The sequence below is a fragment of the Protobothrops mucrosquamatus genome, unplaced genomic scaffold (assembly GCF_001527695.2).
Source record: "Protobothrops mucrosquamatus isolate PMUCROS unplaced genomic scaffold, P.Mucros_1.0 scaffold1217, whole genome shotgun sequence".
NCBI classification, from domain to species: domain Eukaryota; kingdom Metazoa; phylum Chordata; class Lepidosauria; order Squamata; family Viperidae; genus Protobothrops; species Protobothrops mucrosquamatus.
The window spans coordinates 149,081-176,410 of NW_015387425.1; the positions used below are offsets into that span (position 1 = coordinate 149,081).

Genomic DNA, 27,330 nt, shown 5'->3' on the forward strand with positions numbered 1-27,330 from the left:
ACAAGACACACTATGGGAATGCATTCATTGTGATTTATCCAAAACAACATAGCCCAACCAGTAATGCTGGAAGAAAGCATCCATCTAGCTTTGACGCTAGGTGTGATTCAGATCGGAGGATAATTTAGTCAGACCAAGGAGAAGGGCCTTCTCCATGGTGGCTCCCTCCCTTTGGAACATGAAGACCTGGTTTTGTCAACTGGCTTGGAGACCCCAGAATGGGATGGAGCCCTTCTATTGACCATTTGATTGTTGTTTCCTAGGGGGTGGGGGTTATTGCTATTTTATTGTTTTTTTATATTGTGTTTTGTCCCTTGTAAGCACCCAAAGTCACTGAGAGTAAGTTGGGCAGCCATATAAATGTTCATAGATGATAGCTAGATAGCTAGACAGAGAGACAGATAGCTAGATGGTAGATAGATAGCTAGATGGATGATAGACATGATAGATAGATAGATAGATAGATAGATAGATAGATAGATAGATAGATAGATAGATAGATAGATAGGTAGGTAGGTAGGTAGGTAGGTAGGTAGAGATAGGTAGGTAGGTAGGTAGGTAGGTAGGTAGGTAGAGATAGATAGATAGATAGATAGATAGATAGATAGATAGATAGATAGATAGATAGATAGATAGATAGATAGATAGATAGATAGATAATCCATCCATATATGGAAAGACATGTCAGAAACAGAGAAAACAGACACTTCTTTACAAAGCCTGTTTTCACAGACACCAGAGAACAAAACCGTAGAATCCTGAAGGAACGTATTCAATGCTGAGACCATGAAATCCCAATTACTTGAAGACAGCTGCAAGTTCTGATAAAGCAAGCCTAATTTTTCCCCCATTCCGTCTCACACTGTCCATATTCGCAAAAGAATGTAATTTCTTTTACTGGCAGCCAGCTTAAATCATTTGGAAAGTTCATTCAACTTTCTAAAAACTGCCCTGGGTGAGGACTTGGAACAAGATAACTCGGCTGAGCATGAGAGTTATCCGTTTTTGGAAGTCCTCTAGAGATTATAATTCCACTATTTTTTTTAATGCATATTGCTGCACGGCCAGCGACGTATATGAATTAGGCAGCAGCTCAACCTTGAGTTGATTATATTTATTTATTTTTATATCATATTATATCATATCTATTTTATAGTCTATTAATACATATATTATTTATATTTACAATTTAAAGCCAGGGAATGAGTGAATGAGCATTGCAGGATAGCACGGCAAAATAATGTGGCTGTAACTTGGAGAGAACGTCTATTTGGATCGTAGACATTTCAGCTAACGACGTTCCTTCCACTATGTGTGGGGACCCTGCCGCCATCATAAATATACATTGGTTGCCAATGCCTAGATTTTGATACGAGAACCGGCTGTAAGTTACCTTTTTCAGGGTCGTTGTAACTTTGTTAATGGTTGCTAATGGTTGAAACCCTAAAACATTTCAGACAAACGGTTGGCCAATCTCTTCTTTTAAAAACTTCCACTTTTGGATCACCCACAGCTTCTGGAGGCAACTTCCATTCCACTGGTCAATTGTTCTGTCAGGAAAGTTCTCCTTAGTTCCAGGTTGCTTCTTTCCTTGGTGAGTTTCCACCCATTGCTTCTAGTCCTGCCTTCTGGTGCTTTGGAGAATAGCTTGACCCCCTCTTCTTTGACTTTTATCTACCGCCAATTTGCTTTGACTGTTAGTAGTTCAGATGTTTATAGAGAGCTTGAGCTTGCAATAAACTTTTATATTAATTTGAACTGCCTGCCTGCTTCCCGATTTTCCCACGCTTGTTAGAAGAAAATATAGCTAAGGACACCACTGTGTCCTTCACCGTATAAATTTTTTATAATCACAAATGCTTAATATTTTATCAGCAACATATTGTCTGGGTTTCCAACATTTAACTTACTAAGACATGTTAAATTCCTTTCTCTCTACCTCGTTTTTCTAGCCATTGATAAAAGGTATTCTGTTCTAAAATATACTGAATCTTCTTTCATTTTCAAGGTCAATCTATCCATTTCTGCACAATCTTTAAAAAATGTTAATTAACTCTTCCTCAGTTGGTAAATCTTCATTTTTCCAATGTTGAGCGAATACAATTCTCGCTGCAGTTAATACATGTAGAATTAAATATATACACTCTTTCTTATAGTTTCCTACAATTATGCCTAACAAAAATAATTCTGGCTTAAAATCGATATGTTTTTTTAGTGATTTTCTCTAACCATCTGTGTATTCTTGACCAGAATCTTTTGGTTTGGGGGCATGTCCACCAAAGATGGTAATAAGGGCCTGGTTCACCAAGGTGTTTTTAAGACTTTGCCAAGGTAACATGGCAACCTGTCCAGATGTCCCATCAACAGTCATCAATAGGACGGTGGATACCACCAGCCTGATGACATCTGGACACGACACCCTCAGGCTTTGCTTTACGTTTCCATAAGCATGGACAAGTTGCATATTTCTGGGGTGTCCTCAAAAGCCTATTCAAAACCCCGACAAGCTGATTTTCGAATGCGTCCTCTCTTCACAGCAGCATCAGAGTGAAAAAACCTGCAGCAGGTCAAATGTTGCCCATCCCAATTTTGTTTTTTTCGGGGAGGGGGGGGAGAAGAGACGAAGTAAAGGATCTCAGGCAGCCATCCTCACTGTGAGAACCGCTCTATCACGGAATGCAAGAATCTACTCAATCCCCCGAGCATTGCGTGAAATTAGCAAGAAGCCAAAATTTGTAGAATGCACCGTAATATGAGACCCTCCAGGCCTGGCCCAGCCGGGCTCCTGGGAACTGAATTCTTATTTCACACAAGCCGTGCCAGATGTATTGACTTTCGTTCGAGCCCGGGAAACCAAACAAAGCAATATGCAAGTTTGCTCTCTCAGCTAATTGGGTGAAAGAACCGATAACAAAAACTTAGGTTTATTTTTTTAACCAAGGAAATCCTTCTTGAGCCAAAGAGGGCATTTGTTTCATTTTGTCCAGTGTTTTGAGTTGGGTTCCTCAGCCAAAATGCCAGCCTGTTTTCGCTTGGAGAGGGAAGGGGAAGACAAAAGATGTTGGCATGGCTGTAGCCTCACCTAGAACCAACGTTCTCAGCCTTAAAGATGTGTGTCCCAAAGGTGCTTTTCCAAAAGGTAACTGGAGTTTCTTGTCTTGGTTTTTTTTTTCTTGGAAAACGTTTTGCTTCTCATCTACGAAGCTTCTTCAGAACTTGGTTTCCAAAGCAAAAACCCAAGGAACTTCAGTTGCCTTTTGGAAAAGCACTTTTGGGACAACCCTGAGCCTGGATGATGGAGAAATCTCCACAGATATTTAAGATGTGCGGACTTCAACTCCCAGAACTGGTCAGCCAGATTTGGAACTGATCTGAGAGTGCAGTGAAAAGATCTTATATGGATGTGTCCAGAGTTTCCCGTTTCTTTTCCATAATTAGACAGTTTTGAGTGAATCACTGATGTTCCCAGTGATCCACTCTAATGGGAGATCCCAGGATCATTTCCTTTCTCATCCTCTTCCTTCCTTCCTTTTCATCCTTCTTCCTTCCCTTCCCTTCCCTTCCCTTTCTTTCTTTTCTTCCTTCCTTCCTTCCCTTCCATCCTTATTCCTTCCCTTCCTTTCTTCCTTCCTTCCTTCCCTTCCTTCCTTTCCTTTCCTTCCTTTCCTTTCTCCTTCCTTTCCTTTCCTTTCCTTTCCTTTCCTTCTTTCCTTTCCTTTCCCTCCCCCCCTCCCTTCCTTCCTTCCTTCCTATCTCCCTCCCTCTAACCAGAACCAGTGAAGTTTACTACTATAGAATTAGGGGCAATCTCCACATGATTTTCAAGTTTCACTTAAGAGAGGTTGGTTTCTTTTAAAACCTTTGGCCTCCTGTATATTTTTAATGAAGGAATGTGTGGAATGTTAAGGTTTTGTTTTGTTATGTTTTGAGGTCAGCGAAATCAAGTTCAAAGCAACATCACCATTCAACCATAAATATATAAATTCGTTTTTATACAGTTTTTCCTTGGTCACATAGCACATACAGAACACCGAGCGTTACACTCAAAGGAACACACCCGCAGATATTTTTAGTAAGGTATTTTCCTCTCTCCATATGTCCAGATTTTGAATGAATGGGACTTTGAAGTCTAAGCAATAGTCAACATGAATACTTCCTTTTCATTCAAATTACTTTGTTTAATAAACTTGAGTATCAAAGTTTGTTTGATAAACGTTAACACCGAGAGAGAGGGGGGAAAAATAATAATTAAAATCAGCGAGCAAATCCAATGTTGATCAAGAACAAAATCAAGGTAACGTCAGTCATATTGCCATCCACGGAGGGACACAGAGTTCATTTAACACTGGACACATAAAAACACATCCACATCTGAATGCACAAATTGAAAACAGAAACATTCTCTGCCGTACAAGTCCCTCCATTCAGACATAGGTGGTGGGACACAGTGGCGATTTCTTTGGAACTGTTTTGGTAAGATTTCATACAACCAACACAATTATAACAAAACTACGCAAGAGCAGGAGGGGAGAAGAAAGAGGGGGAAACAATCAGATGTACAATAACATAACTGAATTCTCTTGCAATGACGTTTGAGGTTTCTACGGGCCTCTGAATATTCTAGGAATTTCAAATCTGAACTCTGTGTTTTTAACTCATCTTCATTTATTGCCTTTATCTCTTGACGTTCCTCAAGGGAATCTAAAGGGACATCGCCTTTAATTTTATCCCCACAAGGTAGGCTGGATCGATAGAGAAAGAAAGATGGGGGTCAAAGCCAGACTGTGAGCTTCATGGTTGAGTGAGGACTTCATCCCAGATTCCCAAGACCCAATCAAACCCCGTTAAGTCCCATCCTGCAACTTGTTCTGCTCATTTCTTGGCCTTCTACAGTACAAGAAGGAGTTAGGGAAGGATGGGACAAGCCTAGAATTCTGATGCTTATGAGACAGGATGTCAACATCTACTGTACAAGATATTATTCCTGCGTCCTGGAACAGTCCAAACTCCCTTATTGTTAGCTCCTAGAAACATGATCTCATGGACCATGGACTTCTTCTGTCATCTACCTTACCTTGATGGTAGCTACCAGCAGAAAAGTTCTTTGCAGGGGTCTTGTTCTATCCTGAATTCCTGATCCAAAAAAGCCCCTCTTTCTCCTTCCCTTTCCATCACTGCAACAGCATCCTTTTTGCTTAGCCTGATCAAACTCTGGAGCTATTTTAGCTGAAAGGGTCTAACAGAAAAACGCCCATAGAAATTTCCTCTCTACCATGTCATACACAATAACCCAAGTCAAGGAAGGTCATTTAGTAAATTAAAAAACGAGCTGGCAAGCTGGGCTATCATAAACTATATTATTTAGTCCTATATTTTCAGAGAAAAATTGAGCGTGAGCTATCTGAGCCAAAATCAACCAGAAAGGAACTCAAGCACATGAGACTTGATTCCGTGTCTGTCCTTGATGGAAGATTCTCTACCACTGATGGTGGAAAGCTGGCCAAAGAAGGAGCACCACCATCGGATTGTTCTCATGTACAACCAACCCATTTCCCCTTTGGAAATATAGGACACCATACTTACATCATTCTCCTTTTCCTAATGAAAATAAATATACTTTAAATGAGATAAGCTATCACTGCTAGAAAAATATGTCCATAAAATGCATATCCCAATCTCATTCACCTTTTTTTTTTTTTTTTAATATTCTGGCTCAAGAAAACAGAACATAAATTCTTGGGTATAGAAAACCATTAATTTTAGATTAAAAAAATACAAACATCACCTTTAAACACCTCCCCCCCCAAAAAAAACAATTTTTTGAATACACATGAAGCATTTTTTTTTCTCTTTGTTTAATACCAAAAATAAAGAATTTTTATGTTTTCCAGCAAGGTTGTTCCAGGCCACAGCGATATTTATACACTAGAGTAACAAGAAAAATTTTGTACATCTCACACCACTGAAACAGATGAGTTGGTTTCCCACAATAATATTTGTGGGTGACTTAAATATGTTATAAAAAAAAAGGTTTGGTTTTGTTTGACTTGCATATAACCTAAAGCTCGCTTACCCACACTAAGTCTTTTGTCAACATTCTTAAAATTATTCTCCACTTCTGTATCTTCAAGAAAACCCTCTTCCCAATACCTGCCAAGGGATTTGTGGAACCTCTGCACCCCATTGAGAATTCAGGTTTCTTCTGAAGACACATCTTTGTGCTTCCCTAGGAGTAAGAATTAGCATTATTTGTCCAATAATCTTCCTCACAGGAAATTTTCTCATGATTGGGGGGCTCTGCTCCTGAGCCATGAAATTTAAGTAAATATAATCTAGTAGGTGATCACAAGCCACCCCTTCCAGTTAACAGAACAGAATATAATAGAGTTGGAAGGGACCTTGGAGATCTTCTAGTCCAACCCCCTGCTGAAGCAGGAAACCCTACACCATTCCAGACAAATATTTGTCCAATCTCTTCTTAAAAGCCTCCAATGTTGGAGCACCCACAACTTCTGGAGGCAACTTCCATTCCACTGGTAAATCGTTCTAACTTTTAGGAAATTTCCTAACAGTTCGTCCATCTCCCGTGGCTATACTTTCTGAGAAAAGATGGCGGCCTTGAAGCCTATCCACCATCCAATGAAGCCTGTCCACCATGTTGCTAATTCGTCGGCTAATTTGAAGAGGAAGAGAAAGAAAAGAGAGAGAGAAAAAAAACACCAGTTTTAAATAATATATTGTGGAAAAAAGGAAGAGGCCGGGGAGAAAGGAAAAGGGTAGACAAAACCAAGAAACATTTAGAAAATTATGCATAGGTATACCATTTTTATTTTAATACATTTCATTAGTCTGCACCCCCGCTAGGAGAAATAAAAACGCCATAGTCTTTGCATGATCCCATTTCATTGTCACTACAGCAGTCTCTTATATCGGATTATTGGTAAATCTAGTCCAAAAAAAAAAAAAAAGAGAGAGATAATAAAATGCTAGGCAAAAGAATAAAAAGGAAAGCTCAATAACTTGATGGTGTAAAAAAAAAAAAAACCAACCCAAAATAAAACAAAAAAAAAAAACTTAAGGCGCCCCGGATGGATTTTTTTTTTTTAATAGACTTTTAAATCACCGCCAAGCCAAACAATAAAATAAAATAAAAATTTAAAAAAAAACCCACTCTAGATTCTGCCCTGGGCATTTGATACATTCCTGCTCTTGGTGGTTGCCATTGTTGTCACCATTGTTGTTGTTGTTTGTGTGCGTGTGCCTCCAAAGTCCATCTGAATCTGTCCGTCAGCTTCCGGCCTCAGGCACGTTCCTTGAGAAAAATAAATCTGACAAGAGGGGAATAAAATAAAAGCACCATTGACAGTTCTCAGGAAGTCGGCTGTCTGCTTAGAGTTCGTTATTCGTCCTCCTCTTCGTTCTTGTTCCTTTCATGTCGTCATCGTCTCTCAATTTCACGGATAGGGAAACGTCGTTATTATGTTTGCAGACTGCTACAATACTTGCTGCGATGTCATATTTAAACAACTATACATTTGTCCCTCGTGTTCTGGTGAAGTGTGTGTGCATGTCTCTGTGTCTGTGTGTGTGTGTGTGTGGTTGTGTGTTTTTCTCTCTCCCCCCCTCCCTTCTCTCTCTCTCTCTCTCTCTCTCTCTCCCGCTCTCTCTTTAAACCAGTTTGCCCCCTCCCCCCAGATAGGAAGATGAGTGAAGTGTTATCCAGAAAGCACCATACAGCGTAGGTTCAGGAATGTAACAAATCCTGTACATTCGAGTCCCAGAAAGAAATCTTTTCTAGCTTATTTTCACCTGACATCTGTAAAAGAAAAAGAAAAAAAGAAAGAAAAAGACGTCCGTAATTAAAGAATCGTTGAATCGCGTCATTATTTGCTGGAGATCATAAATCAGGTTAAAGACTACCAGCCTCGGATATAGATACCTTCCATCCAAGCGGGTCTCAAATCTCTAGAAAAAGAATAAAGAGATAAAGTTTCTATCCATCAATTCTGGATCTGTCTTCCCTGTTTTCCATGCTCCAAAAGCTGGAAGCTTCATTCACCTGACTTGAGAATTAAAATCTGAAGACTATCGTAAGGTTGGAGGTCCACCTGATGTGGCAAAGAGGGGGGGGCTGTGGGATGGATTTGAAATTTTGAGGGCATCTCGTGAACTTCCCGTCATGAAGACCAAGTCACAAAAATGTTCCCAAATCAGAAGGTTACCTAGCACCCCACTGAGTCTTCTAGGAGACCTTCAACAATGCCCATTTAATTGTGCCCATATTTTAGGGAAATGGGCACTCCTTGAGTAACACTCAGTAGTCATCTTTATTTTTCGAATTAGGGATGCCTTGGTGGCAACCATTTTTAGTAAATGATTACCTCTTCCCAAGACCGTGGCTTGATTCTGTGGCAGGTCAGTTTCTTACCTAGCTTTCTTTTCATTAAAAGAATGACTTTAAAACATGCAGCCAGCCACAATTCAGCAAACTAGCCGTTGCAAAAAAATTTCCAACCCAAGAAAAATTGACATCCCTCTGTAGGGTCCTCAATTTCTTTGGAATCAACAATAATTACATATCAGCCCTGATTAGCCTCCATTATCAATCATTTTTAAAGCACCAGGGGTAGCATCTGCAGGGGTAGCTTTAAAGAGAAGAGAATGAGCTTAGCTTAGCCAATCATATTTGATTGCTGGATCGCTCCCGGCAACAGCCAACGCCCAAAATCTTAAAAAATGATCAGACACGGGAGGGATGATAGTCAAATTTAGTTTTTCTATTGGTTGTGATCTTAAAGGCAGTTTCCATATATGGGTCATACCTGGTCACGGACTCCATTTTAAGGAGGGTTTTAACTTTTTCCGTCGTTTTTTACCTTTTTTCCTATGTCTACCTGTTGACATAATGGCGGCATTGGTATATGTAACAAATAAGCCACAAAGGGCATGCATTTATGGAAGTAAAGGAATAAAAGAAACGATTCCCAGAGAAAAACCATTGCAACTAATTGAAGGTTTTTACAGAATAACCTGTTGATCCAAACCAGAGTTAAAAAGAACGAATGAGGTTCTTAACTACTTGGGGTAGCTTCTTAGGGTAGAAATTCAAATTAATGTATCCGATGAAGGACAGGCTATCACCTTTCTAAATGGTTCACTGTTGGTCTATTCTTGCTATTAGAAGGATTTTCTTAACATCCAGATAGAAATTTGAGGACTTGAGAGCCAGCAATCCATGTTCTCCTTTGAGGACCATGGCAAACAAGTCATGGTCTTCTTCTATGGGACACCACTGAGAGGACAACAAACCAAACTCTACCTTCTCATGCCCAATTCCTTCATCTGTCCTTGAACAGTTTGATTTCCCACCCCTATCCATCTTTTTGGTGTCCATTCTAGTTTGTCTAAATCCTTCTCAAAGGGCCCAGAATTGGGCACAAGACCTTTGGAAAAGACATATCCCCCACTCTAAGATTTATAACATGTAAATTTAAGCAATATGAACTATTTTCCACTGCTGTGGTTACCAGAAGCAGGTTTCTCATTTCCAGAAGTTTAATGCTCGAGACCCCTGGAGAACGTCAGAACACACTTGTCATCCTCAACACCAACAATTTCACTCCAGCCTACCTGTTTCTTCTTCTCGAAAATCTGGATTGGAATTTGACATTATACAAGTGCATTCCATGTGCTCTTCTAACTTCACCAGAACTTCCTTTAATTTGGGTTTTCTTCTAACATATTCCACTTTGGCCACCTAAGGGGTTGACGAAGAAAATAACATTCAGGAACTTGTTAGCCAAACAGTCGCCAAGAACACGATCTGGAGCACTTCTTTGAAGAAGAATTCTGTGGCTTAGTTTGTGGATTGTACACGCTTCGCGGAGTGGTATCCCTAAACTCGCCTAGAAGCGATCAAAAATCTCCTTCTAATTAACCCTCATTATTTGGGGCAGATCTGTTCAACTCCAATACTCATTTCCTTTCCAAATCCGTGATAAAATAATCACTGCTATGGGGAAACTGCCTCCAAAACGACGTCTTTCAAAGTGAGATTTAAGATTCAAAGCAAGGGGGGGGAAAAAGGGAAGCATAGCTTCACACGGCTGTTGTGTCACCACCAATAACCGTTTTCAGGGTTTAAGTGGAATTTTTCTAAAACTTGGACTTGGGATCTTGTAAAGCCTCTGTTTTACACCCCAAACTTTCCCTCACCCTTCTGTTACAAAGAGCTTGTTGGCATAAACTTCTGGAAAAGGAAGGGATCATTCATCAGCCGGATATTGTCCAAGATAACTTGGCGGGCATTTATGATGTGAGTGGCGTTCAGCCAATTGTAGCTCAGGTCTGACTTTGTAGCTTAGCACAACTTCCCTGGTTCAAGTGAAATTGTTTTTAAAGAGTTCTTTGCAGCTGGAGGACAGTATTTTGGCAAGGCAAGATATACTTGAATATGCTTTTAAAAAAAGACTTTTAAAAAAATGGCAAAGGGACCGACATTTACTGCCCCGAAACACGGACTTGTGTGACAGATGGTTTACCAGCACTGGGTGGACGGTATTTTGCAAATTAAAGAATTCATACACACGTTAATTGTCACCCAAGTAATGGATTTGTAATTGCTTTTTTTTTTTTTTCTTAATGAAAACTGTAGGGTCCATTTTCTCCTTACGCCAATAAGAAGTTTCATTCTTAGATCCGGTTTCATAGGCACCCAACCTGCCTTGAATCTATCCAAAGTCACATCTAATGTTACAAAATCCACTCTAAACCACTTTCAGCCAACTGCTCTAGATGCAAGGTTAACAGGCATAAATCAAAACTGAAAACTAAAGAGGAAAGCAGTCTATTTCTTGGCTGACCCAGCTGGGCTGTGGATGTATTTACACATAAGCACACACTCTTTGTCAGCCTCACAAGGCAAGAAGCACACCCATAAGTATCAACTCTAATTTTACTGTAAGGTTACGGAAAGTGATTCTTGCAAGTCTGAAAAGATATCTCCCCACACACACACCTTTACAGTCCAAAAAACTAGGAAGGGTTCCTTCTCAGATGTTTGCCACATCCTAATACCTTCCATGGGCTAAGCTGTCTCTTATCTGACCATTGTCTTATCCAGGGATCTTCAAACTTGGCCCTTTTATGACTTGTGGACTTCATGCTCCCAGGCATGCTGGCTAAGGAATTCTGGCAGCTGAAGTCCACAAGTCATAAAAGGGCCAAGTTTGAAGACCCCTGGTCTTTATCTATGGCTCTTTCTCCTGTCTCCCAAGGTGATTCTCACATACCATTACTGGTTAGTCTACCAGATTGGTGTATTGCAAGATTCTGTTCATTCAACTTGGTAATAAAGACAGAGCTAATATTTCTGGGTGTGCTTCTTGTCTGGACTACTTTGAAGGGCTAACATCCATCTTGCACTTCTGAAAGAAAGCAAATATGAAATCTTTTTTTCCCCCTCACCTTCACAGTCCAATAAACTAGGGAGGGTTCCTTCTTAGATGTTTGCCATGTCCCCATTCCTTCTGTGGGCTCAGCTGCCTCTTATCTAATTATTGTCTATTTGCAGCTACTTCTTCTCTCAAGGTCATACCTACATATTCTTGTCCATGTTCATAAATCATTATCGAATTGTACAATCCTGATGGCCAGGATGACTCCCACTCTGTTGAGGCAATATTTTTCCTAAACAACTCATCATTGGCCTTGCAGACAGAAGCTTGAGATGATTAACAAACCATCACCTCAAAAAGATAGATGGGAGAAGTAATTAAAAATCACGAACTGGAAGTTCATCCAGATGTTTTGCAACTGTTTAGAAACCAATTTCTCTAAGGGCATAAGTGCTTACCCTTTTGATCACCAGAGAGACAAAGAGGCATGGTTAGAATGCAATATTGCAGGCTGACTCTGCCCACTGCCAGGAGTTTGATCCTGAACAACTCAAGGTTGACTCAGCCTTCCGTCCTTCTGAGGTCAGTAAAGTGAGGACCCAGATTGTTGGGGGCAATCTGCTGACTCTGTAAACCGCCTAAAGAGGGCTGTAAAAGCACTGTGAAGTGGTATATAAGACTAATTGATATTGCTGTATTTGAATCCCTTTCCAAACTGTTAATTTTGGGTGGACTGATTTGGTTAGAATGACTGACCTGTCCGTCAAGCTTTGACACCCATAAACTTGCTTTCTCTGTCATAGTCGGACAAAATGAAAATAGAGAAGGAAAGGAATCTAGTGCCACTTTGAGTCATCTAACATCAAAGGATGACTAAGCTGTCTCATTTACAACAAAACACAGATCAAGACCTCGGTCAACAAAGATCTAGACAGAACCCCAGAGATGATACAACACTTTCACACCAGACAGTCTGATGTGAAATGTTAACACTTTCAGGTTATCATCAGATGTTCAGTGACGCAGTGTATCAACACCGAAGGTTGCAACACCAGAAATAAATTGCAATCCAATGAGGTTAGGATGCCTGCATTTGTTTTTCCTCACAAGGTTGACCAACTCTACACATGTAAAGCCACTGACCATGCAGTATTCTAAATATATTATAGGAAAACATGCTTGAACGACTGTCCAAAAAAGCAAACGGCAAAGAGTATTTAGTTTTGCATATTTAGTCTGCAAGCACCTCTTTCATGTCAAGTTAAATCCCCCCAGGAATTCTCTAGAAGTTTTGGACTTGGCTTGGTCTACGATGCTCACAGTTTCCTGGTTGAATCTATAGTGAAGTCTGTTCCATGTGTTGGTTGTGAAATTATGGCATTTTCATCAGGTCTTCTGACTGCTAGTTGGTGTTTATGGATGAGTCTTTTGCTTCTGTCCTACATGCTGGCCGTTACAGTCCTTACCCTTATGTTGTAGATGACTCCTGGTTTTTGAAGATGGTTTGTTGCTGAGCGTGGCTGTTTTCTTGCAGATATTTCATTACTCAAACTAGGTAACATCATCAGTGCTAGAAGGGAGTGGAATAGGAGGAGGAGGAGGAGGAGGAGGAGGAGGAGGAGGAGGAGGAGGACGACGACGACGACGACGACGACGACGACGACGACAACGACAACGACAATGACAACGACAATGACGACAACGACTGTGGGGTCCTTTGTGCTCTCTGAGTTTGTTGGTTTTCTTGCAGGAGATTCATTAGCCAAACTGGGTAACATGCTAGAAGGGAGTGGGGTTTACTCTCTTTTTACATACAAGTGGCTTGTCTTGACATGGAGCATATAAATGGAAGCAAACCCCTCTCCCTTCTAACACTGATGATGGTACCCAGTTTGGTAATGAAATGTCTGCAAGAAAACAAGCAAGCTCAGATATCACTGAGGATCCTACAGTCATTGTCCTCCTCCTCCTCCCCCTCCTCCTCCCCTTCCCTCTCCTCCTCCTCCTCCCCCCTCCCCCTGCAAACTCCACTCCCTTCTAGCACTGATGATGTTGCCCAGTTGGGTCATGAAACGTCTGTAAGAAAGCACCCAAGCTCAGAGAGCACCAAAGATCCCTCAGTCTTCCTCTTTCCTCCTCCTCCTCCTCCTCTCTTCTCCTCAAACACCTCTCCCTTCTAGCACTGATGTTGTTACCCAGTTGGGTCGTGAAATGTCTGTAAGAAAGCACGCAGGCTCAGAGAGCACCAAGGACTCTGATTTCAATCCTGAGCTATGAATATTCTCCTTTATTGGTCCTAGTTTTTCTTCTGGGGCTGCCGAGTCTTTTGGTTTCCTTAGTCTTTTCCTTGCCTGTGCAACCATTTCTGAGAGGGCCTTCAGATGCTGACACGTTGCCTTCTTCTTCTTCCCAAGAAACTAGATCCCTCCCTCCTTACTAGTGAAGGGCCTTTTGGAACTGGCCCTGCCCTCCTTTTAAAAAAGGTATTTTCTCGCTGGAAGACCAGAGCGGATTAACCACAGCACGACGGGAATGACAGTCCATTGAACTCAGCCATTCCAAAAGGTTGGCAGAGGTCAGAGGGCCACAGGTTTGACATTCTGCTGGGGTTTAAATAGACAACACAAAGCCAGAGGGGCACAAAAGGAACAGCTGAGCAGCCCAGCTTGTTTGCCTAATGCATCTCGAGAAAGGATGGTTGGGTTACATTTTGGGGAGAAAGGAATTAACTGATGGAGATGTTTGGAAAAGCAGAGGGATTTACAGCCTTCGTCTCTCCTCTCAAAAAAGCAGAACCAAAGACAGCAGTTTGAATCCTATGCTGGATGGGGACATTGCAGAGGGATCCCGTTACTCAAAGACAATTGGATAAATAGAGAGGCGTCGTTAATGTAGCCACTGAGATCTTCACTGCCAAGATCTGTTTAATATAGAACCATTAGCTCCATCAGATGGAGGAGGAGAAGTAGAAGAAAGAAGAGAAGAGAAGAAAAAAGGGATAGAAAACAGGAGGAGGAGGAGGAGGAGGAGGAGAAAGAAGAAAGAGAAGAAATGAGGAATGGGAGGAAAGAGAAGAGGAGGAAGGGAAATGAGGAATGGGAGGAAAGAGAAGAGGAGGAAGGGAAGTAGAAGAAAGAAGAAAAGTAAGAGGAATAGTTAAGAGGAGGAAGAGCAGGAGGTGGTGGTGGTGATTCCCACCATTCTCCACTAGCAGTCTTCCAACATTTGAAGGACTTTCACAGAAAAGCAGCGGAGGAATTCTCCACAGCACCTGAGAACAAGACAAGAAGCAACGGGTGGAAGCTCATCAGAAGAAGATCCAATCTGGAAATAAGGAGGAATTTCCTAATAGTGAGAACTATTAATCAATGGAACAGCTTGCCTCCTGGAGTTGTGGGTGCTCCATCGCTGGAGGTTTCCAAGAAAAGATTGGACAACCATTTGTCCGGGATGGCATAAGGGCTCCTGCCTTGGATAGGGAGTTGGACTAGGAGACCTCCAAGGTCCCTTTCAGCCCTAGGATTCTAGGATTCCATCAAATTAGGTTGCCACCATCCTCCATCGTAGCTATCCCTTGGATTTGGGGTGCAGTATCGCCTTTATATTCCCTATCCTTGAATTAATGAGGTCCGACATGACTAGTTGGACCACAGTCAACACGTCAGAGTTACAAGTGCTTTTATTTCAAAGAAGATTACCGTGAAAGCCCTCTGGCCTCCCTAGAAAGGGGAAGAGAATGTCAGAAGAATTGGGATGAATCATTAAGTCTAGTATTTATTCGGAAGTTCCAGAGGAGGGCAGGGGAGAGGCTCAAAGCCCAAGTAACAAAACCGAAGAAAAACAGATCCTAAAAATAACACCAAAAGCCACAACCACTAATTGCCCACTTAAAATCTTAGGAGAATAAAAGCATTTCCATTTGACTGGTCCAACTCATCCCAACAAAAGGCTGCACCGATTTAGACAAGCAATGGATCCGCAATATCGGTCCAGGTTTGGGAGAATTGTGTTAATCGTATTTTTTTTTTACTCTAGATTGGTTTTTCACACTTATTAACCAGTTCCCAGTCCTGCCCAAATCTGTATTTCTTAGACTTCCTCTTCTCTTCATTCTCCTGGTCCCAGAGAGAAAAAGAAGAACAATTCTTCTATTCCTCTTCTTCCTATAACTCCCTCTTTGTCTCCCTCTTCCTCAACTCCTCGTCCTCCTCGTCCTCCTCGTCCTCCTCGTCCTCCTCCTCTTCTTCTTCTTCTTCTTCTTCTTCTTCTTCTTCTTCTTCTTCTTCTTCTTCTTCTTCTTCTTCTTCTTCTTCTTCTTCTTCTTCTTCTTCTTCTTCTTCTTCTTCTTCTTCTTCTTCTTCTTCTTCTTCTTCTTCCTTCCTTCCCTTCCTTCCTTCCTTCCTTCCTTCCTCCTCATCCTTCTCCTCCTCCTCCATCTGATGGAATAAACCTAAAGGCTCCCTAAGTCACTGGAAGTACACTGAGGACTGACAATCCCCATCTTGTCAATAAAACAAAACTAAGAAACAGAGGGCTTTCCGCTGTCGGTTAAAAAATTAAATAAGTGGAAGGGGTTCTAACATAAACTTGACACTGTGAAAAGAGAACAAGGGAAGCTTTTAACTCTCTTCTGGGAATAGGCAAAAGGGAAATCTTGACCACTTTCTGCATGACCCCCAAAAGAGAATCTTCAGGGATTATGGGACACAGGGCCCATTCATCCCCCAAAGACTGGAATTCCAAAGGGCGATTAATTATATCAAAGATGAGGGGGGAAAGAAGAGAAAGAGTCTAAGTCACTGAAGAAAGAAACATGGGATTTTCTATTGGAAGCTCCTAGTGTGACAAAAAGGTCACCGCTCTGACAAAAAACACACCACTCCCATCTAACTTCTCCTTTTTTAATTAACATTAAGAAAAGGGAGGGTTTTTCTCAAGACCTTTGCCGCATGGTATTGTTATTTTTTTTCAGGCGTGACTTAGAGTAAACTGAGATCCGTTCTCATAGGCCGGGCAGAAGTTTGCTTCCAAAAATATAGCACGGAGAAGACATCCAAGGATTCTTTTCTTAGAAAATACCCTTTCCCCTCTTATTATGAACAGAAATCAGGGATCCACAGAAAACCGGACAAGCCAAGAATGCGAGAAGGTGCTTTATAGCAGGGGTCTTCAAACGTGGCCCTTTTATGACTTGTGGACTTCAACTCCCAGAATTCCTCAGCCAGGCACACGTGGAATTCTGGGAGTTGAAGTCCATAAGTCATAAAAGGGCCACGTTTGAAGACCCCTGTGTTTATCTGGCCCAGCATGATCAGCCATGAATAGTAGACATTCTTGAGAGTTTCAGACTCATCTCCCAGCCCCATCTGAAGACACCCCCCCCCCAGGATGGACCGTGGAATCCTTTGCCTGCAAAACATGTACTCAGCTATTTTCTAAAGAGCTATTTGCAACCGTAAAGCAAAAGGTCTCCAAAAATGTCCTACCGTTGCTACAGTGTCAGAGAAATCTGCTGTTCAAAGGGGGAGGGGGGGAGAAAAACATCTAAATTCCATTGGATTTTCTCAAGGTCTCCAACNTCTTCTTCTTCTTCTTCTTCTTCTTCTTCTTCTTCTTCTTCTTCTTCTTCTTCTTCTTCTTCTTCTTCTTCTTCTTCTTCTTCTTCTTCTTCTTCTTCTTCTTCTTCTTCTTCCTTCCTTCCTTCCTTCCTTCCTTCCTTCCTCCTCATCCTTCTCCTCCTCCTCCATCTGATGGAATAAACCTAAAGGCTCCCTAAGTCACTGGAAGTACACTGAGAACTGACAATCCCCATCTTGTCAATAAAACAAAACTAAGAAACAGAGGGCTTTCCGCTGTCGGTTAAAAAATTAAATAAGTGGAAGGGGTTCTAACATAAACTTGACACTGTGAAAAGAGAACAAGGGACGCTTTTAGCTCTCTTCTGGGAATAGGCAAAAGGGAAATCTTGACCACTTTCTGCATGACCCCCAAAAGAGAATCTTCAGGGATTATGGGACACAGGGCCCATTCATCCCCCAAAGACTGGAATTCCAAAGGGCGATTAATTATATCAAAGATGAGGGGGGAAAGGAGAGAAAGAGTCTAAGTCACTGAAGAAAGAAACATGGGATTTTCTATTGGAAGCTCCTAGTGTGACAAAAAGGTCACCGCTCTGACAAAAACCACACCACTCCCATCTAACTTCTCCTTTTTTAATTAACATTAAGAAAAGGGAGGGTTTTTCTCAAGACCTTTGCCGCATGGTATTGTTATTTTTTTTCAGGCGTGACTTAGAGTAAACTGAGATCCGTTCTCATAGGCCGGGCAAAAGTTTGCTTCCAAAAATATAGCACGGAGAAGACATCCAAGGATTCTTTTCTTAGAAAATACCCTTTCCCCTCTTATTATGAACAGAAATCAGGGATCCACAGAAAACCGGACAAGCCAAGAATGCGAGAAGGTGCTTTATAGCAGGGGTCTTCAAACGTGGCCCTTTTATGACTTGTGGACTTCAACTCCCAGAATTCCTCAGCCAGGCACGCGTGGAATTCTGGGAGTTGAAGTCCATAAGTCATAAAAGGGCCACGTTTGAAGACCCCTGTGTTTATCTGGCCCAGCATGATCAGCCATGAATAGTAGACATTCTTGAGAGTTTCAGACTCATCTCCCAGCCCCATCTGAAGACACACACCCCCCAGGATGGACCGTGGAATCCTTTGCCTGCAAAACATGTACTCAGCTATTTTCTAAAGAGCTATTTGCAACCGTAAAGCAAAAGGTCTCCAAAAATGTCCTACCGTTGCTACAGTGTCAGAGAAATCTGCTGTTCAAAGGGGGAGGGGGGGAGAAAAACATCTAAATTCCATTGGATTTTCTCAAGGTCTCCAACCAGCTTGGTTAAAAATGGCCCTTCCCCTTTACAGCTCTCCTCTTTAAAGCTAGAAGTGTCTGGGAATGCTTAGACAGACCGAGACATAGAAGCTGCCAATCAATTAATTAGTGGGGTGGCTTTTTTCAGCCTCTGCTATCCAGACTGAGTGGAGAAGCTCAGGCAGAGCGGAGGGAGGAATCAAGCAAGGAATCAGCCTGGAATCCTTAGGTTGACACAAGCTGTCTCTAAGTCCAATTACTCTTGAATTCCGTTAACTCTTCTCTAGTACCCATTTAGTGCTGACTAGATTCTTGGGTATAGGCGTGAACAATAAATCAGCTTAACTGCATACTGAACGCAGGTAGTCCTCAGCTTACAACAGTTCATTTAGTGACCGTTCCAAGTTACAACGGCACTGAAAAAAGTGACTTGTGGCCATTTTTTCACACTTACGACCATCGCAACATCTCCACAGTCACATGATCCAAATTCAGGCGCTCGACAACTGACTCCTATTTGCGACGGTCTCAGCGTCCTGGGGCCATGTGACCCCCTTTTGCGACCTTCTGACAAGCAAAGTCCATGGGGGAAGCTGAAGAACCGTGTGACTAATTTAACAACCGCTGGGATTCACTATGGCAAGAAAAGTCATAAAATGCAGCAAAATTCACTTGGCTGTCTCGCTTAAGAACAGAACTGTTGGGCTCAATTGTGGTCGTATGTTGAGGGCTATCTGTATAGCCCAGGGGTAGGCAACCTTGGCTCTTTTATGACTCGTGGACTTCAACTCCCAGAATTCCTGAGCCAGCCACGCTGAGGGGAAAGGGAGAGGTTTCCAAGCTGAGCCATGCTGGCTCAGGAATTCTGGGAGTTGAAGTCCACGAGTCATAAAAGAGCCCAGGTTGCCTACCCCTGGTCTAGCCTATCAGGAATTATTATAATCTCTCAGGAATGTTTTGACTGTATATATAGGTAGTTCTCGAGTTACAATCATTCGTTTCGCAACCGTTCGAACTTACAATAGTACGGAGAGAAGCGCCTACAACCGGTCCTTGCACTTACGACAGTTGTAGCATTTCCCCATGATCAAAATCCCTTTCTCCAAGAAGGTTTAGCCTCACACTGAGTGATGCCATTCATTTTCTAAATCCCATCTCCGGTATATTTACCGCCCACCCCGATCCTGATCAATAATCCAAAGTGTGATATTTCCCCAATCCAAAGCCCAATTTAGCCTAGATAATATTTAAATCAGGAAAGCTGGCTGAGCAGGGATTTGATTTTATTTATTTTTAACATTCAAGATGTCCCCTAAGTCATGTTATCATTTCACAGCAAGGCTGTGGGAGTCTGTAAGAAGAACTTAGTCAAGCGTCTTCTCGTGCTGTTTAACCTTCCTACGCATCCAGGGTTATAACTAACTCCAGGAGGTGCAAAGCACCACCTTAAACACACATAACACACAGAGGGATGCGTGCACAATTAACCTGCACAATCTAATTCTTCACTTATTCCCAGAAACGACCATCCAAAAGGGATTGAGCCTTCTTCAGGCTGCTGTCCAAATGCTTTTATTTGAATTCCACCCAGAAAAATGACAGCGGCAGCTGGGTCCCTACCATCAGGAACTGCCAGGAAAAGAAAGCAAAGATTCTCAAAAAGAATTTGCAATGCGGTTGACCTCAAGGAAGTAAGCGCTGGCCACTCGAGTACACAATAGCTACCTTATCTCACTCCCAGGTTGTGTGTTTAAGGTGTTTCCTGTTTAGCCTTCTGCTTGTGTTCACCCATTGGAAAGGGCTAGCACAGAAAAGGAGAAAGTGCATGGGTTATGAAGCCATGGCACCTAGAAACCAGGACTGGGAGGGGGGACCCCAAAAGATTGCACCCCAGCAAAAGTTGCCTGTAAAATTGCCATTTTTAAAAAAAACACGTCAGATGGAACAATTTGCATTTGTGGATTGAAAAGGTGCGGTTTCACTGGGGTTCGATGGAGTGATAGGTCACTCAGCTGCGGTCAGACAGGAGAGCAACCAAATCCACTTACGAAAGGTCTAAGTCAGCAACTTCATTGTTTTTCTACCTATATTACAAGAATCTTCCCTGACTGCTTGCTTTTCCCTGGAAACAACCAGATAAGGTTTCTGGGTTGTGGATGGTTCCCCAAGCTTGTTTCAATATCATTTCTGAACATTTTGTTACCAAACTAGGTAACTTCATTAGCAGTCCTATTCTCCTTAGCTTATAAATGTCTTGTGTGCCAGTGGGGTCAGCTGGCCGTGCGATTGGTTGTTTGTTTGGAGCTACATTTGAATTCTGAGCAGCTGGTTGGTTCTCTTGTTGATTGGCAGTTCGAATATTTGAACGAGATAAGGTGTCCTGGAATTTGGAGGGGACAATCAGGCTTATGCTACTTGCAGCTGTGCAAGGATTCAAAGCTAGTTCCCTGCTTGACCCCCTCCTTCCTGCCTAGCTGGGAGTTTCCTAACAGCTGCCCAGGTTGAAAATGTGAAGGGTTTGCTATCCTGGATGGAGTTCAGGCTACGTTTTGGAGGAGAGCAAGCTCAGATGTGGGATACTCAGCCCCTACCAAAATGGCCTTCTGCTTCTCCTCACCTTGACATTTCTGTGGTGTATCCGCGAGGGTTGGCACTTCACACTGCTGGTGTTGCAGCATCCGGTGCATCGCTTCACTTCCACGCAGGGAGGCCATATCAGAAAGTTTGCCGAAGTCGGATCGATTTGGCTCCGAGGAATCTCGTAAATGACCGTCCGCGTCTTGCAGACCGCAGGAATGGCTTCCTCTGTAGAAAAAAATGAGACACACGATAGAAAGGTGCAGCTGGGGACTCGAGAACAGAATACTTGCTCTGCATACAGAACGCCCTGGGTTCGATCCTGCCATCTCTGGGTTCATTTGCCCCCAAAACTGGCAAGAGTGCTCGAAGAAAGACAGGGAAAATTCAGACAATCAGATAACTATTTGGTACCGAGTGCCCACGTTCCTATTTTATCGATTTGTGCCAGGTACAAAGAATCGGGGCCCTATATGAAGTTGCAGCTCACAATATTTATTGCTCATGCAAGAATCTGATCAACTACAGTTCAACACTAAATTGGCACCAGATAAAGGTCAACTGAATTCAGGAGGTGATTGGAATTGGATCACTTGTGGCAACATAAGGACTCTCGGCTAATGATTCGTTTAACTCCACCACCCAGCTCTGCCTGTTCTTCTCTTACATTTGATTCAGGAAACTTCGGTCCTGTTCCATCCTCCATAGTTTTAGCCTGCCTCACAAAATACGGTAAGAATAATATTTCAACTTGTATGAGTAGCAGTGAAAGGTCTGGAAATATATATATTTATAGTAATTTCCCTTCGTATTACAGCCAACTACTACGCTGTTACTTTCTGTTACTCCTTTTTTCCCCCAACTCTGATGGCCATTTATTCCTTGAGATGAGATCCTCATCATACTTATTCCTGTATATTTTGGCAGTGAATGTATTTGACATAAATAGGTGGCTGAACCAGTTCCTAAAATCGTGGAAGATGTTGGCTTTGGGCTGGAAAGAACCAAATTCAGGTTTCCGCTTGATCATCAAAGATGCTCTCACTCAGTCCAGTTCATCCCATGGGATTGTTTTGAAGGTAAACCTAGAGGACAATCTAATGGATGTCCTAGGGCTCTACAGAAGAAGGAAGGTATATAAAGGCTACTCCTTTTCCTTCTCTTAATCGTCTAACAAAATAACAGAGTTGGAAGGGACCTTGGAGGTCATCTAGTCCAACCCCCTGCTCAGGAAGGAAACCTTATACCATTTCAGACAAATGGTTGTCCAGTCTCTTCTTAAAAATTTCCAGTGTTGGAGCATTCGCAACTTCTGGAGGCAGGTTGTTCCACTGGTTAATTGTTCCCACTGTCAGGAAGTTTCTCCTTAGTTCCAGGTTGCTTCTCTCCTTGATTAGTTTACATCCGTTGCTTCTTGTCCTGCCTTCTTCTGGGGCTTTGGAGAATAGCTTGACTCCCTCTTCTTTGGGGCAGCCCCTGAGATATTGGAACACTGTTATCCTGTCACCCCTTGCCCTTATTTTCATTAAATTAGATCTATTCTCTTTCTCCTTGTAAGGTCGTAATATTGGATGAGACTCCCTCAACAATTGCCTTGTTTAGCAATGGACATCCTGGTCCAATTGTGGTTGAAAATTGAGGACTGCTTGTAGTATCTACACCATCTCAACATTCTGCTTGAGAAGAAGGCAAGCACAGAACCGAGGCAGAGGTCCAACAGGTAGGCTCCCCCAAGGATGAAGAATTATGGAGCGCACACTGTTCTTAGAGGGAGCTGAGATCCCAACACATCTAACCCAGAGAAGCAAAAAAACTGAGCCAGGAGTTACACAAAAGGTCAACAAACAATCTCTCTTGCAAGAGGCAAGCCTTGTTATTTCATTCAGTTTTTAGAGAACCCCAGTTAGTTGCAAATCAGTGAACTAAAACAACTATCAAGCACCACATTCCCTCACTCAGATTTCACCAGGAGCGTGCAGGAACATGAAAACTGAATGTCAGGCATTTTTTCAGCATATTATAACCCTGGAAGATGACCGAGCTATTGGGGGAGAAAAAAAACACAATGGCATGCAATCTCTTTTCTGTTTATTTGCAAAATATTTTCCTCTCTTTTAGGCTTTTTTTAATTATTATTTCAATTCTACGCCAGCCACAAAGTCCTTCCAAAGATTATTCCCTGCCGTGGTGCATTTAAAAAAAATAAAATCTCGATTCTTACCAACACTTCTTTTTCTGCGAATAGATCTAGGGTGGTTTTCTTGCAACAGCTTAGCTGAGTGGATCGGGTGGGAGATCAGATTTGTTTCTGCTGCATCGTCATAGCCTAAGAAACGAAGAAGAAGAAAAAACAGACGCCAAACTTTCAGGATTTCAGATTAAAGATTGCTTTCTTTGGTTACTCAAAAAAAGTGACATTTAACCAACATTCAATTCTTTAGCCAGCTTTTTTTTCCCCACAGGGAATCAACATTTTTGACTTCCTGGTTCTTACTTCCAGGACCATGAATGGCGACTCAAACCCAACATCAGGAATTCTTTTTTATTATTAATTATTCTGGAAATGGTTGCTTTTCGGACTCGGCCATTCAAAAATCTCATATTATTATTTACAGTGCCAGAAGATTTGTGGCGACACTAAAAGCAGCCACATTTGTCAAACAAAGCTAAGATATGGCTCTGCTGCATTTGGATACGTTCTTGGTGAGCTTCCAAAATGAGAAGATCTTTTGAGACTCTTCTGAACATGATTTTTTCCCCTTCCAGCAGTCTGTCCAAAAGGAGAAGGAGGAGAAGTCACTGAGAAGTGGGGAGAACTGTAGCCAGAAGAATGGACATCTCCACCGACTTTTAGCATGGGTTCCACCAATGCTTCAGCCCCGTCCACCACTGTGTCCCACCCACCATCTCATCTCCCTACTGGAAAAAAAATTATCCATCCCACATCATGAATGATCCTTCTCTGTCATACCCAATTCCCACCTTTTTGATTCAGGTGTCTCCCCCAAAAAAAGAAGAAGGCCAGATCTAAGATCTAAGAGCTATACACAATATCAACTAGATGGTGAGAAAGCCGCCTTATTCCTCAAATCAAAAATTTCACCCCTCTTGTTTGTGAGAAGCTCTTCCAGACTGCTGCGAATACAAGACTCTCTCTTCTATGGCCATGAATTTTGCCCCTCTTATTTGTAAGTTCTTCCACCCTGCTGTGGACACAAGACCTTCTTCCCTTGTATCAGAAGATACACCAACCCAGCTACACCAAAGCTATGGAAAAGTTTTGGAGCCGATACAGTTGAGTTCATACAGTTACTCTTCCATTCAACAGGCCCTGATGTTTACCCAAAAAAAACATCTGGCAGCAAGTTTTGAAGACTATTTAAGAGGTGGGGGTCTTGTGCAAACCTGGCTCACAGATTTATCTTCCACGCAAGTAAGTATCTGCAAGGGAGGACTTTGAAGCTGTCTCCCAAGATAAACCAGTCTGAAAATGTTTGGGAGTCAAGTAACAATCAGACTTGTTTGGACAGGAATGTTCGACAAAAGTATTTGCATTCACCTCCCCGTGCAGCGGAATTTGGTGGCACTGTATGAAACCATTTCAGCACGTTCTTCTTGTGTTTTATCAGAGATGTCAGGTTTTTGTTATCACTTTTGGCTTTGGCGCAGACGATATTAAAGGAAGATTAGGATCTTGATCTCTCGCTCGCTCGCTCACTCACACATACACAAGTGCAGACACAATGGGAAGAAGGTATTGGGTTCACTAAAGAGTCAGGATTTCTATCCATACCATGGGGTAGAGGGAATCGTCCTCATTTTGATTGAATTTTTGTTTATTTTTTATTTTGATTCCTATAACTAGTTGGGCTGAGAGAGAGAGAGAGTGACTGACCTAAGGTCATACAATCAGCTTTAATGCCCAAGGTGGGACTAGAACTCACCATCTCCTGGTGGTTGGCCCAACTGCCTTTCATGAATAGGCGGAACTAGAACTCACAGTCGCCTAGTAATTGGTTCAAAGTCACCCAGCTGGCTTTCATGGCTAAGGCAGGACTAGAACTCCCAGTCTGCTGGTGATGGGTCCAAAGTCACCCAATTGGCTTTCATGAATAGGCTGAACTAGAACTCACAATCTTCAGGTAATTGGTTCAAAGTCACCCAGCTGGCTTTCATGCCTAAAGCAGGACTAGAATTCACCATCTCCTGGTGATTGGCCCAGGATGCAAATGCCAGAGGGACAAAAAAAACACCACCAAATTGGGGGTCACCAATGGCCCATCTTTCACTTACCCTAAACTCCCAATAACTATTTTTAGGCACAAGGGAATAATTTCTGCCAAGCCAGCAACCCTATACTGGTAACTTTACTTCAGTTATTATGGAGAATGGAAGACCAAGATGAAAAGATCCATCATTTGGTCAACTCTTAAAATGTATTGTGCTTTTCAGCGGTAGGCTAGCTTCCAAATTCTTGGCTTAAGTTATCTGCAGCTTAACTCTCAAAGTCAAGAGGGGGGGGGGGTTTGATGCAGAATCCTTTTTTTCTCACTCTTCATCCGTAGGACACTCTTTATTCCCAAGCCCACCCCCTCAAGAGTCCCACCAAATAATCTTCTCGTGCCGAGGAAATCTGACATTCATCTGCACAAAATGCAGGTGTGTTACACATACTCATGGGATCATAGAAATACAGTGGCCTTCCCCCACCTTAGATGCCTCAGAGGTTGGGGTGCCAACCCAGAATGGTAGTTTCCCAATATATTCGGATAATAGAGCCTTGGGAGAAGGCACACCAAAAGATCATTTGAGAAGTGAAACGGGTTCGATCAACAGAGAAAAGGAAGGGATGACAGATAAATAAGCAACACAAATGTCCTTGGCAAACTATTTCAATGGAACATGTAGTCAGGTTTAGAAGTCAGGTATGGTCAGGTCCAATTAAAGGCTTGAAAAAAGAATGTCCATGAGATTAAAGAAGGAAATGTGTCCTCAAATAACTTTGGACATCTCCTACGCTTAGAGGGACGTGACTGTTGCAGAAACCAACAACGAGTAGTTAACTTTTATTATATGATAATAGTTGGCACCGTTTCTGCCTTTAATGTTCTTTTCAGAAGATTTTATGAGGCAGGTGAGGCTGACTGCACACTCCCATTACCACAACTTCTCCTCTGAATTCCTCAAAAGCAAGTTAAGCCAAGGTGGTTCTTTTCATTTGCATTGATCCCATTGTTTGGTGGAACCTCAAGAGTTGAACTTCTAGGGTGGCAGAAGAGTCAGATGGTGGGGTGAAGCCAAGAGTTCCAGCCAAGGAGCTAGCCACAAGCTCTTCACAACCTGAACAAAATCCCCAGCTCTTATGTGGTATAAAATAGACCACAATTGATATGTACCTCCAGAACAAAGATGGTATTATAAGCCTAGATGAATCTACATCTGATTCTGTCCTGTTGCAAAAACGTGCATGAAGGGCCCTATAAGACACCACAACCCTCATACCAAGATCCTAATCTGATGTTCCAAACTAGCCTTCTCCAAAGCAATTGCCTTGATCTGCAGGTTCCAAAATTATGAGAGTTGGTGCTGATACATCTGGAAAGCATCCCAGTTGCTTTAAATACTACAACACACTTAGGAGAAATTGAAAGGAGAATGAATGATCAAAATATGGACGTGGAAAGTCATCGCTGCATGACAGAGCATCTATTTTAAATTGACCATGTTCAATTCTTGACCATTATTCAGCCTGGAGAAATTCCTACCTAAAATTCAAGAGAACCTATGTCAGGTAGTGTTGACACTGATGTGCTGGATAAACCAAGAACGACTTGTAAGCCAGTAAAATCTCCCCTCAAAAATGTGGAGATCCATAGCCGGAGGGCCTAGACTTATGATGTTTAATTACCGCCATTTAATACATACTATCTTCTTGAAAGACTTAAAAAATACACACGATGATTGCACCTTTCCGTCAGCACTGTGACAATGCAGCCTCTATTCATAATTTTTTTTCCCCCTTTCTGTTTTTTTTTTTTGCAAAAGCCGGGAACAAAATGAGAACACGCCACAACCTGTTGGATTGGCTTTCGCTGTCTCTCGCTTTGTAGAGAACAAACTCAATGGCAAGCTTTCAAATAATGGCACCTGAAACAACCACACGGATCAAAGAAGCACGAGAAAAAAGGCAGAAAACCTGGCATTCGCATCACATATCGTTCATATCGCATCAGAGGAATGACAACGAAGTCTTTGGGCTTGGTTTCCAAGTCGTCAGACGATTCCAAAGATGGACAAGGATGACAATATCTTTCCCTTGATCGTTCTCGCTTTTGTGACCGGCAGCCCCGTTGAAGGTTGTCCTTGGCTTAAAAACCATTCATTTAGCAACCGTTCAAAATTAGGCCCTGGAAAACAAGTGAGCTACAACTGGGTCCTCATATTTACAACCATTGTAGTACCCTCGTGGTCACATGATCAAAAATCG

The 27,330-nt window shown here is 42.1% G+C and overlaps 1 protein-coding gene across 1 annotated transcript in view; it reads right to left on the bottom strand.

Moving 5' to 3' along the window:
• Positions 1-7,691: 7,691 nt before the first annotated feature.
• Positions 7,692-27,330, bottom strand: part of PDGFA (platelet derived growth factor subunit A) — a 39,006-nt gene continuing 19,367 nt past the window's right edge. Inside the window, exons 3-6 of the mRNA XM_015820932.1 lie at positions 23,065-23,169; positions 20,884-21,071; positions 9,631-9,757; positions 7,692-7,816 (exon numbers count right to left, since the gene is read on the bottom strand). Coding sequence (XP_015676418.1) covers positions 7,806-7,816; positions 9,631-9,757; positions 20,884-21,071; positions 23,065-23,169 — 431 coding nt within the window. The 3' untranslated portion in view covers positions 7,692-7,805. The remainder of the gene's footprint in view (positions 7,817-9,630; positions 9,758-20,883; positions 21,072-23,064; positions 23,170-27,330) is intronic.